Raw genomic sequence first — 15663 nt, 5'->3', positions numbered from 1 at the left:
TAGGCTTTTGGATTATTGCAAAAAACTGTGATCAACACAAGTTTATGATACTTGCGCGTTTTGTCCATCAAGATTTTCACATATGAACACAACTTTTATGAATTTTGAAGCCTAAATGCAGTCGCCAGAAGTAAAAAGCTAAAGGTAGGCTATAAACGAACTACACCACAGTCGCTCGACTTCAACATCCCCACCACTAAGCTTCCGACAACTCTTTCAGTTTTTATCTAAAAACATTTTCCCAGAACGTTTGAGTTAGACTAGTTTATAAGAGCACAATTATGACATAAAAAAGTTGTAAAAGCGGACTGAGTTTACCTTTTCGGCGTGATGACGTTTAATCTCCCCGACAGCCTTTGTAGTTACATTTAGCCACTTGTTAGCAACTGCCTTTTTCAAGACACATAATAGCTTAAAAAAATCACGAGTGTGGTAATACTGATGTATTTTATGTCGTAGAATTAAACATGAAAGTGTCTTTAGCTTGTGTTCACCACAGACCTTATTTCAGCCATTTAACCAACCTATAAAACCTATTGACTTCAGAACGATGGAACCAGAAGTGCTAAAATGCTAACTCGCTTCCACTTTTTGGCCTACAAAGTGATGTCATACCTGCACCACTCAATTAGTTGGTCCAAAAGGTTTCACAGTCAAAAAATAAATGGATGAGATGGAGCAACAAACTACTGGAGAGGGTAACAACAATAGTTTGTGGATATCTGCAACTTTAGTGTAAAAGTGCAAAGACATTTTTCAAAGACACACTGAACGTTGAGATGGATAGGAATGCTAATGGATAACTTTCTCCCGAGATTAGGTGTGGTTGCATTTACCATTGCTTAACGAAATCCAGTCATTTCCATAGAAATCTGTCTGATCAGGAGTTTCGCATAAGGGCGAAAAAGTTCCCCGTGCAGATTTAGCTCATGATTAAGTTGGACACAAATTTGTTGCATTGACCAACAGAAAGCTGGCATCTTTATAGACCTCCTTGGTTCATAAGCATTTATGAAAGTACAACATAGATTCACAGAAGATCATGTGAATCTTCCTGGGAAAGAGGAAACCAAAGTGGTAGCACTTTAATTTACAGCCCTGTTCCCCATGTACATACTATGTACTTATTATAGTTATTACAATAACTGGGTAATAACTAGGTGCTACACCTAAACCTAACCTTAACCCATGTAGTTTCCTTATATTAGCCAGTCCTTTCTTAGGTATAAGTACAGTGTAAGTACACATAAATGCACATACTGTAAAATAAAAAAAAGTGCAACCACCAAAGCTTTCAAGCTCGGAAAACTGTTGAAAAACTGTTTAAAATGCTGTGAAGTTACAGGTCACTGAGTTCATTTCAAATATTCTGCCTATTTCAGTGCTGACGCACCTGATTCCACCCTAGCCACTGGGTACTTTATTAATCAAAGGTTTATTCAGCTGTGTTGTTGATGGAGAGAACACACATGAAATCCCCTTTCGTGCGATAGATAAACATTAGTTGATGAATCATGTTGTGGTTTAGCATACAGAAATAGAGTTTGTTGAAATGTACCAAGACTTGGTCTGAAGCTTATGATTCCAGGTCCAGATCTGATAGGTGAATGTTTACCTGGGAACACCAGGAGGGACTCGTTTGCTGTGGCTGCTAGTGTTGGTGGTGTCTGTGCTATTGGAGACAGGTGGGTCTGGAGCTTCCAAGCAAACTATTAGAGAAGGAGCAGCCGGAGCAGGGTGCTTCTTAGGGATACTATAACCTAGAGGAGACCTGAGAGAGAGAGGTGAACAAAGGATTAACAGTTTGGGTAGAGTAAACAGGGGTCACCAAAATTATTAGAATCAACACTTGGCATCTGGCAGTTGTCTTATTGGGGCTGGATTTATTTTCCAAGAGGACAATGACCCGAAACATTCTTCTAACTATTGCCGGAACTACCTGTGATGGAAGAAATCTGTGGCAACATTGAAAATGATGGATTGGCCCCCTCAAAGTCCGGACCTCAACCCCATTGAGCACATTTGGGGCGAGTTGGAAAATAAACTGGACAGATCTATTGTCATATTAGACAACACAGTGGTTTTTATTCTACAGCATCCAACTCTAGAAAAATTAACTTTCCATGACTTTTAATTTGTAATTAATCTCAATTCGTTTTCTAGGCCTGGAAAACACAATTCCATGATGTTTCCTGGAATCCTGGTGATTCACTCTGTGTTAGTGCCAATCGTCCACCATTAATTATGTGCTGGTTTAAATGCTAGGGGTCAAGTTAAGAACAGCTCCGCTGGATAATGAGGTGGAGTGATGATGGAGAACCTTGAACAGGAAGCGAAGAGGTGAGGTACCTTCGGTGTAGCGAGCCACTGTGCAGCCAGGAGTTATCCACAGGGGGTGGCAACGGTGTGGAGATGGTAGAGGTGGAGATGTCAGTGATGATGTTTAGAGCCTCCTTCAAGGTGGCATGGGTACGCAGCACCTCCTCTCTGCGCAGAGCCTGTTCAGGAGACTCATCCATCAGAGAGAACTGATCTCCTGAAGAATACAATTGAGCCAGCAACTCAGAGTGGATAAACTCCTCTACCTACGGATGAAGAATATAGAAATATATAAAAAAACAGGACTTGTTTGAACCTGTTCACACCAAGAACGTTAATTAAAACGAGAACTATATTGGCATCCACACCAAGGGACGATAAAGTTGTGTTTATTAGTGGCAGTTATGTTGTCAGCAACTTTAAATGTTTAAGCTCTTAAGGATGTGTTCACACTTGTAGTTCGCTTAGTTTCGTTTGGATTTTTTTATTTTATTGTTCTGGTCCCCTTAGCATTCACATTGGCATTTTAGCACCAAACCTAAAGATACTGAACCTAAAGCCATAGGGATATGTTCACAACCTGATTGGTTGGCGGACTGGTATTTTGTGGCGGAACTTACCGTACATCCAAAACAATGCTGTATGCTGGGCTAAATGCGCTCATGTATGTGCGTAGCCTATGTGATGGCATTTTGACCAGCTGAGAACTTGTGAAGAGCTTATAAATTGTGTAAAGGAGCCAAAACAGTGTCAGAATTCCTCTGTCATACAAACTAAGATCTGTTGCGAGGAGACGCGGTTCTGATGCCTGTGCCGTAACTGTTATGTGCAACATCGCGACTATAACGAGAAAAAACAGGTATGCGTGAGCATTCTGTCCTTTTAAGAGTCGCATCTTGTGACATAAATGTCCAGTTTTTGGTTAGTTTACATGTCTTTGGTCTGTGTTACATTCATATTTAATTCGAATGGCAGCAGAGTTAGTTTGGAAGCCGACCGAGACCGATCTTTTCAGTGATTCGCACTTATTCAAATGAACCACACTAACAGAGTAATTGCACCAGAGTTCGTTTTAATCAAACATGGTGAAGTGTGAACACACCCTTAAAGTCTGATGGATCCTGATTGGCAGTAAATGTTTTTTATTATTCTGAAAATCGTTCTGAAAGGGATTCCAACGATATTGCTCCCCTGTTGTTATTGTTAAAGTAGTGGTGTGGAGCTGCTATTCTTATAGAATTAGAACGATGGTGTGAACAGGCTTTAAGTCAATATAATGTCCAGTTAAACTAAATATTCTGGAATTTTTTTGAACATTTTTTGAAACATAAATTAATTGGATCAAAACGATGGTAACGTTATTTACAATTGAACTGCTCACACGTGGAATCACAAATAATTATTTAAAACAAATAATCTAATAAATAATCTAAAATAAATAAATAAATAGACATCCTAAACATTACATAAACTGTAAAACTTGTTTCCCTGTGGGAAGACCTAATGTTACCAGTATATGGTTTTAATAAAATATAAATGTATTAATAAATACATATCTCTTCATGGTTACACTTTATTTAAGGTGTCATTGTTACAGTGTAATTATATATTTAAGTACTGAGTAATATTGATTAACTACATGAACTTACTATAGGGTTATGGTAGGATTAGGGTTTGGTTGAGGGTTAGTTGCATGTAATTATGCATAATTTACCGTAAGTACATGTAACATATGTAACAAGGACACTATAAAGGGCCCCACTTTATATTAGGTGGCCTTAACTACAATGTACTTACATCAAAAAATAAGTACAATGTACTTACTGTGTTCAAATTGTATTGCAAAACACCTTTGCTGATATTGAGGTGGGATACGGGTAGAGTTAGGGACAGGTGTGGTGATATGGGTAAGTTTAAGGGTAGGGTTAGGTGTAAAGGAAGTGTCAACTGTGTAATTACAAATGTAACTACAGAAATTAATTACAGATGTAATTACATGCAGGTATTTTTTTAAATGTAAGTACAATGTAAAAACATGTATGTACACAAAAGGTGCATTGTATCAAATTATTAATTAAAATGTTAGTACATGTAGTTAAGGCCACCTAATATAAAGTGGGTCCAAATAAAGTGTTACCCTCTTCATCTTACATAAAAGTACTTGGGTAGACATTTTAAAGCAAATGTATTTGTTCAGATTTCATTGTTTGCCTTCTGTATCGGATGTTATATCAGTGTTAGATGCAAAGGGCACAAACATTGTTGATGACGAGGTGCATGATAGTCTTGGGCATCAGGTCTCGAATGCTTTTGTAGACAATGCTCATGTACGAGTCCACCAAGTTGCGGATGGTCTCGACCTGACGCTCTAGCTGAGGGTCCATGGAGAAGCTCTCCGCCTGGCCTGAACTCTCTCCATCTACCTGACCAATCAGAAAAAAGACACTTGAAGATATGGGCAAATATATGGGAAAGGTACAACCGGTGTAGAGGGATGTGAAAGACGTTTCATAGGGCAATGAGTGCGCATACATGAAGAGAAATAGGCAGGGGAAAAGAGATGTTGGGGGATAAAAAGACGAGAAGCAAGGAAATAATGAGTTTTACTTCAGTGACTGTTGGAGGGGGTGTGGTTGACTTCTGTCAAAGCAAATTATGGGGAACCCTGACAGAACTGTGACATCACTCAACATGTAGCTCCAAAGCATACATAAAGACAGAAAGAGGGGGATGGAGGAGAGCGTGAAGAAGAAAAAAAGCAAGGGAGCTGATTAGAAACAGAGCTCAAAGCCCCCTCCCTTGCTGATCCTCCATGGTGTGACACAAGAGCTGAGGAATGCAGCAGAGCTCCTGACCCTAGAGCACAGCCACCATGAAGCCTGCAGCCGTAGAGTCAAACACACACACATAGAAAAACTACAGGAGTGAGAGCTATTCGAACAACAGTCCACTAAGTTATTAGAAGGCCTCGATGGAATAATTTTTTTTTTCAGATTTTAGGGCAAAATCTGTAGAATTCTGAGCAATAAGATGTGAAATGTGTTAAACATTAATGAACACCAGGCGCTCCAGTTCTGTGGAAATATGTGGAGGTTTCTGCAACGCTCTATGTGCATAGATGGCCTGGTTATTATGTGGATGTATAATCTCTGTACATTTCTTGAAACACTGCAGCTTGTAAAGAATAGGTAAGGAGGACGTTAAAAAAAGGTGCTTAAAAGGTTAGTTCAGATGAAAATTCTGTCACTCTTATGTTGTTCCAAACCCATACTTTCAGGTTCATCTTCCAAACACAAATACATTTATTTTTAATAATTGTTAAAGAAAAAGAAAATTCATTGTACCAAACATTCATGAAAAAGTTCATAAAGACATCATAAAAGTGATCCATATCCAAGTCTTCTGAGGAGACACAATCAAGGTATATGATGAACAGATTTAATTTAGGCTTTTATACACATATAAACCTTGATCAATGCCCATTCATAGAGCACATCAAATATGATAAACGAAAGTTCAAACGTGCTTGCTTGACGTGCACCAATAGCCTTGCTCATCAAGCAAGTACTGTTGAGCTTCTGTTTTCAATTTGGTGTGGTCAAATAACCACTCAATTCAAATTAATTTCTACAATGTCTTTATGAACTTTATGAAGCATCAACATTTTGGTGAAATTGATTTTCAGGAAGGATAGAAATCCTTCATTAAAATATCTTCATTTATGTTTTGAAGATGAACAAAAGACTTATTGGTTTGGAATGACATGTGGGTGAGTAAGTGATGACACAATTTTCATTTCTGGGTGAACTATCCCTTTAATTTGACTCTTTGGAGATTGCCAAATGCTGATGCTATTTTATAGGTTCTTCAGATCAGCGTATTTGTTTCTGGATTCAATAGTTTACTCAGTCATCATTTACTGTAGATGCTTGCGTCTTCACAAACGCCTCTGGCTTTCTTTCTTCTATGAACAGAAAAGCAGAAGTTAGGCATAGAATGTTCACACTACTCTTTTCCATACAATAAAAGTGAATGTGAACAAATGCAAAAAGAAACAAACAAGCATAAAAGTTCTCCAAATGACTATAACCCAAGTCTTTTGAAGCCATATTATAGCTTTTTTGCAATCTCTTATTTATGTCTTGTAACAAATCGCTTAAATATGAAGTTTGAATATGTATACATGCCAATTACGCAAAGGCAAATAAAAAAAGAGCTGCGTCCGAAATCGCATGCTGTAGCTACTACATTTGATGAGGAACAAACTTTGCAACCATCAAAGTTGCAATGAAACAGATGTACCATGAAACAGATATTCTCTCACAATGTACATCAGAGTGAAACAGACTATTTAACCAAAAAACTTCTATCCATTGGTTGGATAAAGGCAGATCTCGGCTGAATGTCAGCTTGACAGTGAGCGACAAGAGAGGACCAGGCCTGGATTGTATGTTGTATTGTGTTTTATTATGTTTATATGCGGTATTCGTCTGTGAGGAACTCCCCTAGAGTTAAACAGTTCAGTTTTACCGTTTTCGAATCCATTCAGCCGATCTCCGGGTCTGGCGGTAGCACTTTTAGCATAGCTTAGCATAGATCATTGAATCTGATTAGACCATTAGCATCTCGCTCAAAAATGACCAAAGAGTTTCGATATTTTTCCTATTTAAAACTTGACTCTTCTGTAGTTACATTGTGTACTAAGACCGACGGAAAATAGGCTAACTTCCGGCAACATAACCAACGTGACAACCTGCTTGTACAGGGAGTGTGCTGGGGACTATTTTCAGGCGCTGTGTAATATCATTGCGCCTGCTGCACCCATGGAACGGCAGCAAAGTTCCTTGATTATTACGCAGGAATGAGAGAATAGTTCCTAGCCATATCGGCCTAGAAAAACGCAACTTTTCATTTTCCGTCGGTCTTAGTACACAATGTAACTACAAAAGAGTCAAGTTTTAAATAGAAAAATATTGAAACTCTGGTCATTTTTTGAGCAAGATGCTAATGGTCTAATCAGATTCAATGATCTATGCTAAGCTATGCTAAAAGTGCTACTTTCAAAAAAAGTGTAGTGTTCCTTTCAGCAACAGCTTCCGATGCAATGGCAACGGCGACCGAAAGTACACGTTTAACTGTAACCAAAGAATGCAAAAATCACTAAGCAACAATAAAGAGGAGAGCGTAACGGATTATTTAATCATTTGGCAAAGTACAAAAAATTTAATAACGATGAAATGTAAAAACAAAACAAAAGCAAGAGAAGGGTTGTTTTTGACTACGGCAAATCAGCTATTCTCCCGTAGTAGTCAGTTACAGTAGAACGTCACGAAGTAGCAGTTAAAGACACGCATGTGCCATAGAACGCCAGAACACTATTGACGTTCCATCAGCTGTTGCTTAAAGTCCCTACTACATCCATCATGTCGTCATTGTCATGTGACCAACACCGCCAGTTGCGTCACTTCACTGCCATTCCCAACTCCTCTCTTGGCCTCATGGGACAGTAAATTGTCCATTGTATGCACACTTTTCAGCGAAAGTAGCATGAATGTTTTATGAATACTGGACATACTACTCATTTCACATACTGTTTTTCATCTACTACTGTAGGGAAGTAGGCTTATTCAGACGCACGGTTGGAATTTGACGCATAAGTCATATGGACTTCTTCTATGGTGCTTTTTGGTCTGGTCTGCTTTCATTGTATGGAAAAGAGCAGCATGAACTTTCTTAAAACTTCTCTTTTTGTGTTCCAAGAAAGAAAATGTGACAAAAAACAAAGGGGTGACAAAAAAAATGGGACTTTTTAAAAAACTATTCCTTTAAAACACTAACACATGGTTTTGTTTTTGTAAAGAACTAGGGAATGAAAAGTTCTGAGTGAAGCTTATAAATTTCCACATGGCATCTGGCTATAAAGCCCATTTTGGTTTAAGCATTATTTTGAAGTATTAGGTCACGGGGTTTAGCGTACAGGTACAGAAGCCGATGGGTTGCTGTGCTTACTGTGGTTTTCTCTGGGTAAACCCCAGCTCGCAGCAGAGAGGCCTTCCAGCTGTCCACCTCGTCCTGAGTGTCACAGGCCAGCTCCAGATGCCTGTAGTCCTTATACACGTTCCTACAGGGAAAGTAATCTGTCGTTAGCCGGTTCCCATGGCAGCACGTACACTCTCGCATAAACAAGCGCAGCAAAACCCTCTCTCTCACTCACACATATCATCTGTCCAAAACCACAAACCCCAGACCACCCTTTCTGCCCTGAAATGAAAATCCATTCACCCTTTCCAATCTGATTCTAATCTGAATTTTTCCCCAGGTTTTGTCCTATCTCACCTTTTTTAATTCGTCATTCCCATTCCCACCTTTTACTTTTGTCTCGTATCTCTACCCAGTCTCTCTCTCCCTCGTTTTTTTTTTCCCGCTCGCTCCGAAGAAGGCAGGAATCTGGAGCCCATCTCTTTCCATCTGTTCCACATTCCCCCTAATTATACTGTTGTTCCTCTCCTCCTTTTGTTTCCCTCTTATTTCTCTCTCTTTTTGCGGCTATTGTATCTCTTTGTTGTGCCTGTGGGGTAAGAGGCTTAAAGTATAACGTACAACGTGTATTTGATTTAGTCTGCGGCTGATAAGAACACGACTACAAGAATGTGGCCTAAGACCGGGTCAGTGCGGACACGCATACACTAAAACAAACCACACACCAAAGCAACCCCAGTTTCACATGCTTCAGTCTCATAAAACTCAGCTACAAAACACTGTTTTTGCAAGCACATATATGACTCAGTGCTACTAATTGCTATAACATTTCTTATGACCGCTTGGTCCGAAAATGTACGTACATGACTCCATATGTCAAACGATACACTGGTCCAAGCATCCAAACATCATTTGCTTTGCAGACCCTCCTAATAAGGTGTAATGTGTGGAATACTGTTTTGCGGTTAAACGATTCATAATTCATTGGTGGTTCATGATATTTATGACAGGATAACTGCGGCGCTTGTGAATGTACTGAACTTTATTTGCCATTCCAAAACCACAAGGTACGGCTCTGATTTTAAAAGGATTTAGACCTAAAAAATGAGTGTGCACAACATCAACAAAACAATCTGTGTGCATCCAAAAATAATATTTGGCTACGTTTACGGGGCTTATTATGGGTTTTTATGTCCCAAAGTCTTAGATGCATGCAGTGTTATTTCAGTATATACTATTATAGTGTTTTCTTTAATATTTTTTTATCAATTTTTTTAAATATACATTTTATTTTTAGTTTTCATTTTAGTTTAAGTTTTGGTTATTTACTTTTGTCATTTTTGACAATTCTTATTTTTGTATGGAACATTGCCATATTTATTATAAATGATTTATCGGTGCACATCATTATTTGTTTTTAAATTCATGTGACCTCTTAATTTTTAATTCAAAAATAACTGCCAGTTTTGAAAGATGCGAGTTGTAAAAAATACGTAATCTATAGCAAACGACAACAATCCATTCCTAAAGGAAAAAATTATATATATATATAAAATATATATATATATATACACACGTCACAATTGGGATGAAAAGACTATTTCAAATTTCATGCCAACTTTAAGTTTTGTAAGTTTTAAGTTTTATCTAATATTATATTTTATTTCTGCTCTATTTTAATTTTTTACGAAAATTATTTTTAATAGTTAAGTTTTATTTAACTATAATAACACTGGATACATGTTAAACAAGTTATGTTTCCATCCATCAGTTTGTAAAAACAAAACTAAAAATCGCATTTACTGTAATGCACTTACAATTGAATGAGGAGAGGTCTCCTTTGTAAATGCATTACTGTAAAAACTACTTTTGTTTGTTTTTACAAACTGATGAGCGGCTTGTAATTATTGTCTGCGGTAATTGTTTCAGATGTCATAGCATATGTTAAACCCTAAGAATTCCTTTAATCACAGTCCTGAGTGAGTCCAGAACCGCACATAACTACTTGCCGTCACATATGAAACCGGATGTAATGCACACTAATGCAAAAAATGTGGAAGAAAATTAACAAAAAAGCTCTCTGCTTTTCTCATGAGCACTTTCCCCGTCCCATGCCAGACTGGTGTCACCGATGTGACAAAAATTACATCTACCGCCTGACATCACCGGTCGCGAGTTGGTGGGTGTGAAGGGCACAGTATGAATCACTAGATCATTAGAGCGTGTGTGTGTGTGTGTGTGTTTAAAAGAGCAAGAGAGAAGAAAAGGGGATTTTTCAGAGTGCTGGGTGGTATGTTTCTGCTGGTGAGCGGGAATGAGTGTGGAGTTTATGAGAGCTTGAATATCTTTATACAGAGTGCTTGAAGTGATGGATGTGTGTGTGAGTGTGTGTGTGTGTGTGTGAGAGCATCTGATTGATTGTGGTGCAGCCTTGGGTGTGTTTACAATAGTCTGCCATGCCTCTCTCAGTGTCAAAGCTGTGTGTATGTGTGTGTGTGTGTGTGTGTGTGTGTGTGTGTGTGTGTGTGTGTGTGTGTGTGTGTGTGTGTGTGTGTGTGTGTGTGTGTGTGTGTGTGTGTGTGTGTGTGTGTGTGTGTGTGTGTGTGTGTGTGTGTACGTGCGTGCGTGCGTGCACGCTCACCGCAGCATACCAACATCTCTCCAATTAAGCAGCTAATCAATCCCAGACACACCCGCACTCAAAACGAAAGAGGCTGTGCTTGTAGAGACAGAATGTCAAAGACTGAGAGAAAAAGAGGATAGGGAGGGACATTGAAGTAGAGACTGGCCAGGAATGTGTCAAAGTGTGTCCTACTGCGCCCCCTTTTCCCGTTGTGCTCTTTGTGAAGTATTACTGTAAGGTTAGAGTGTGTTTATGTTAGAAAATATAAAGGTGTGCATGTGAAATGGAGTTACAGTATATGTCTGTGTAGAAGGGCATGTGGATGTATGTGTAAGTGTGTGTGTGCCGTGACCACCAGATGTGAATCCACTACGCTCTCCTTGAGACCATTTTCATTGCAAGGGGTCTTGGATCGTTTAGTGTGACATGCTCAATGGCGGCCCATTAATTGCCTTCGTGGTGAATCTAAGGCTACAGTGTCAAACACAATTATCATAAATAATAAAATCTTGACTACTGTGTTTCTACAAAAATATTAAGCAGCACAACTGTTTTCAACACTGATAATAAGAAATGTTTCTCGAGCAAATCATCATATTAGAATGATTTCTGAAGATCATGCGACTGAAGACTGGGGGTTACCCAGTGCGACACCACAGAAATAGAATCTAAGTGACTGACAAAATGTCCTGTCACTCTTTGCAGCTGAATAGGACAGAAACTCTTAAAAAGCAACCTCTTCTTACATTTATCAAGACTGGTAAAGACACGTGGTAACGGACAAGAAACTCGATTAGAAAGCAGCAAGGAAGTCAGAGTACAAATTGCAATAGAGAAGGAATAAAACACACTGAGGAAAAAAGCCTGGTTGTGGCACGGAGAAACATATTAAAAGAGTAGAGGAGAGATCTAAATAACTGATTAATAGTCCAGACATTGTAGAATGGAATGTGTGTGTGTGTGTGTGTGTGTGTGTGTGTGTGTGTGTGTGTGTGTGTGTGTGTGTGTGTGTGTGTGTGTGTGTGTGTGTGTGTGTGTGTGTGTGTGTGTGTGTGTGTGTGTGTGTGTGTGTGTGTGTGTGTGAGAGAGAGAGAAAGAGAGACAGAAAGAGAGAACATATTAAATTCTTCTCTAAATGACTTCTAATAGAATAAATCTACAATAATAAAGAAAATGTGAGTGGTGCTTGCCCATGCAAAAATTGCCGCCATGACACCGCCAGGATGGTGTCCCTCCCTCTTTGTAAGTCTATGGGACTCTTTCACCCATTTCATTGCCCACCAGACTATTAATTATTGGCTGTGATCTTAAAACACACAGACAAACTTACACTCGGAGACTTCACACAGAGAGTTGAACTCTATTTTAGTTGTGTGGGGTTTGTCTAAAATAGGCATCCTCAAATAGCGGTTCCAAATGAACCGCGAGACATAATGGCAATGGTAGCACCATTTTACAATTTCAAGTTAAATTGAGCTCCACGTCAAAACAACGGAGCAGTTCACACCACCAGCGCTCAGGGTCGTTTATGGCAATGATCTTTTGCCGTTATATCATCTAATATTTTTATCTAGAGCCAAACACGCTTCATTCAAGCCCTTTCGGCGCATGTTGCTTCTCTTTCCCACTAAAGATGTTAAAAGCACCACATTAAAGGGTTAGTTCACCCAAAAATGAAAATTCTGTCATTAATTACTCACCCTCATGTCGTTGGACACCCGTAAGTCCTCCGTTCATATTCGGAACACAAATGAAGATATTTTTGTTGAAAGCTGATGGCTGAGAAAGGCTTCAGATAGGCCTCCATTGGCATTCAGTACATTGACACTTCCAAGATCCATGAAAGGCACTTAAAACGTTGTTACAAAGTCTATCTCACCACAGTGGCTCTACAATAATTTTACGATGCGACGACAATAATTTTTGTGCGCAAAAAAAAATCAAAATAACACCTTTATCCAACTTGTTCTAGACTTCCGTGTGTGCCTCCACGACGCATGCGCGAGAATATGACGTAGCGCCGGCGTTCGGGAATCCATGAAATACACACTTAAGCCCCATTTTGAGCACTACACCGAGACCTAAAGCACGATCAATGTAGAATTAAACAGCTTAGACACGCGCGTCTTCCTCTGCTCGTAAACAAATCGCTTCTGGGTCATATGTCCGAACGCCGGATCTGCGTCATATTCTCGCGCATGCGTCGTGGAGGCACACACGGAAGACAAGAACAAGTTGGATAAAGGTGTTATTTTGATTTTTTTTTGCGCACAAAAACTATTGTCGTCGCATCGTAAAATTATTGTAGAGCCACTGTGGTGAGATAGACTTTGTAACGACGTTTTAAGTGCCTTTCATGGATCTTGGAAGTGTCAATGTACTGAATGCCAATGGAGGCCTGTCTGAAGCCTTTCTCAGCCATCAGCTTTCAACTAAAATATCTTCATTTGTGTTCCGAATATGAACGGAGGTCTTACGGGTGTCCAACGACATGAGGGTGAGTAATTAATGACAGAATTTTCATTTTTGGGTGAACTAACTCTTTAAGAGCTGCAGATGACACATATTTTGCTAAAACACTGCCAGTACGAGAATACAGCAAATATAGTTAACTTTATCTGTCGTACATAACTCTGACCATTCAAAACAGGTTTTTTTCATCTACATTTAACATTATTAGTCAGCATGTTAAGAGAATTTCATAATAAATTAAATAAAAAATATTTGATGGCAAGGAAATTTCAAACTTAAACTTTAATATCAATAGTTAATTTTGTTTTCTGCTCACAATGATTGTGTTTTGATTGTGTACATTATTTGCTTTTACTTATTTTAAGCAAAATATAAAAAAGGTTCAAACCCTGAACCCCCATACAGTATCTTTTCTGTAACATGACCTTCTAGGCTTTACATATGTATCTAAAAGTAAAAAGAATAATAGCTTGATAAAACATCTTATCTTACTTTCCTATCCATTTCTAATTGGGCTCAACTGATGAAGTATTTAAATGTTTTAATAGAAAAATTAAGATGCCACTACTTTGGCTCTGAGGGCCCAATATCCTCATCTTTGATGACTAATTTGGCTGTTTTTTTCTTTTACAAAACAATACTGGTGCCCAACTATTCAAAAAAACATATGAAGTTCAGATGCAAAAGCGCTAAACGCCACCTGAGATAATGATATTGAGCGAATGCTCTCCACACATAGTTTATCAAATACTTTTGCTTCAAATCCTCTAAATCCCAGTGTCAGCCCATTCAGAAATACCAGTTAGTTAAACGCTAAACGCCACTTCCCTTTGTCAGCAAAATCCTCTAAGTCCACAGAAACCAATCAGAAGATGTGAATCGAATCATATGATTTCAAGATGAATGACGTATAAGCCGTCTTTCAATTGACGAGCTGCAAGTTTTTATCATGTTTTGTCCATCGTTACAGTGGCAAATTGGCAGAAAAAGGGACGTGGCAGTCACTTTGCATCACAGCTTCCCTACTGTGTGGATCAGTTTCTTCATTGTTACATTTTGAATTCTGCTTTTATCATTTGCAATGTTTCCAGTTGCAAAAGAGGTGGACTTAGAGGTTTTTGCACAAAAAAAACACACACACATAGTAAAAGTTACATTTGTTAAATACCAATGATTTGACTAAAGTGATATTTTTTAAAAGTTTTAAAGTGAACTAACTAATAACATTTTCATTGCCATTAAAGTGAAATTACTGAACATAAACATAGGAGCCTGATAAAAAAATGCTAATTTAAAAGAAAACATGTCAGACGGACTTAGAGGTTTTTGCATCTGAACTCTTCAAATATATTCTGAAAATAACATGTTCTCTTTTGAAGTGTATGTAGGTGGTGTAACTGACCTCTGCTCTGTGTTAAAGATGGCAAAGACATGTTTACTGGACATGAAGCTCTTTTCTATGTCCCGCACCTTCAGGTTGTCCAGAGGAAGCATGTACTTCTTCTCTTTTTCCTAGAAAATGTGACAGACAATGGACATCTTAAGACTTAGTGAGCATTTCTGGGAACCTTTTTTTAACATTCACACGTGGCAAAGTTTTATAGTGTCAACAAACTGTATTAGGAGTTTCTCAAAAAATGGTGTTAAAGGAATATGTTACCAAAACAAGAAAATTGTGTCATCGTTTACTCATTGTCATGTTGGTCAACACCCAAGAGACTTTGTCTTTTGTAGGACACAAAAGAAAAAATTCTTCAGTCTGTACTGGTTGTTCTTTTCCATTAAATAACAATGAATTGGGACTTGAAATTTCCAGCTTCAAAATTGTCACACATTTCAAGTCATCATTCATTTACTGATAATCTTCCCTCTGGTGAGCTGTTAACCACTGAATCATTGAGTCAGTGAGTAGAACTTGAGAACTGGATCTTTGAACAAGATCAACCAACATCTGTTTCAAAAGAACTATTTGTTCTGGAATCTCCTGTAAACTCATAAACATGGAAGGAAGATCAAGGCTTTTATTGCTATTGAGTTTTATTGTAGCTTCAGAAGACAAGGAATATAGAACGCAAGTTGTATGAACCATTTTTATGACTCTTTTATGGTATTTTGCATCCTTTTCGAAGCTTGAAAGCTTCTGTCCCTATTCATTGCAATTGCATGGAAACAAGTGACCGGGACATTCTTCCTTTCTGTTCCAAAAAAGAAAGAAAATACAGGTTTGGAACAACATCAGGGTGCACAAATAATGACAGAATATTCATTTT

General features: G+C 38.4%; 1 protein-coding gene across 3 annotated transcripts in view; it reads right to left on the bottom strand.

Annotated features, from left to right (window-relative positions):
* Positions 1 to 15663, bottom strand: part of dnm3a (dynamin 3a) — a 66993-nt gene that overhangs the window by 11803 nt on the left and 39527 nt on the right. For all 3 annotated transcript variants that reach the window (XR_013817641.1, XM_079831425.1, XM_079831426.1), the window contains 5 exons: positions 14796 to 14905; positions 8329 to 8440; positions 4578 to 4742; positions 2350 to 2585; positions 1616 to 1771 (listed from right to left, as the gene is read on the bottom strand). Coding sequence is in view for 2 of the 3 variants with exons in the window: in XM_079831425.1 (XP_079687551.1) it covers positions 1616 to 1771; positions 2350 to 2585; positions 4578 to 4742; positions 8329 to 8440; positions 14796 to 14905 (779 nt within the window). In the remaining variant the exon portion in view is untranslated. The remainder of the gene's footprint in view (positions 1 to 1615; positions 1772 to 2349; positions 2586 to 4577; positions 4743 to 8328; positions 8441 to 14795; positions 14906 to 15663) is intronic.

Source organism: Gobio gobio, assembly GCF_949357685.1.
Source record: "Gobio gobio genome assembly, chromosome: 12".
NCBI classification, from domain to species: Eukaryota; Metazoa; Chordata; class Actinopteri; order Cypriniformes; family Gobionidae; genus Gobio; species Gobio gobio.
This window is presented reverse-complemented; position numbering and strand designations above follow the sequence as displayed.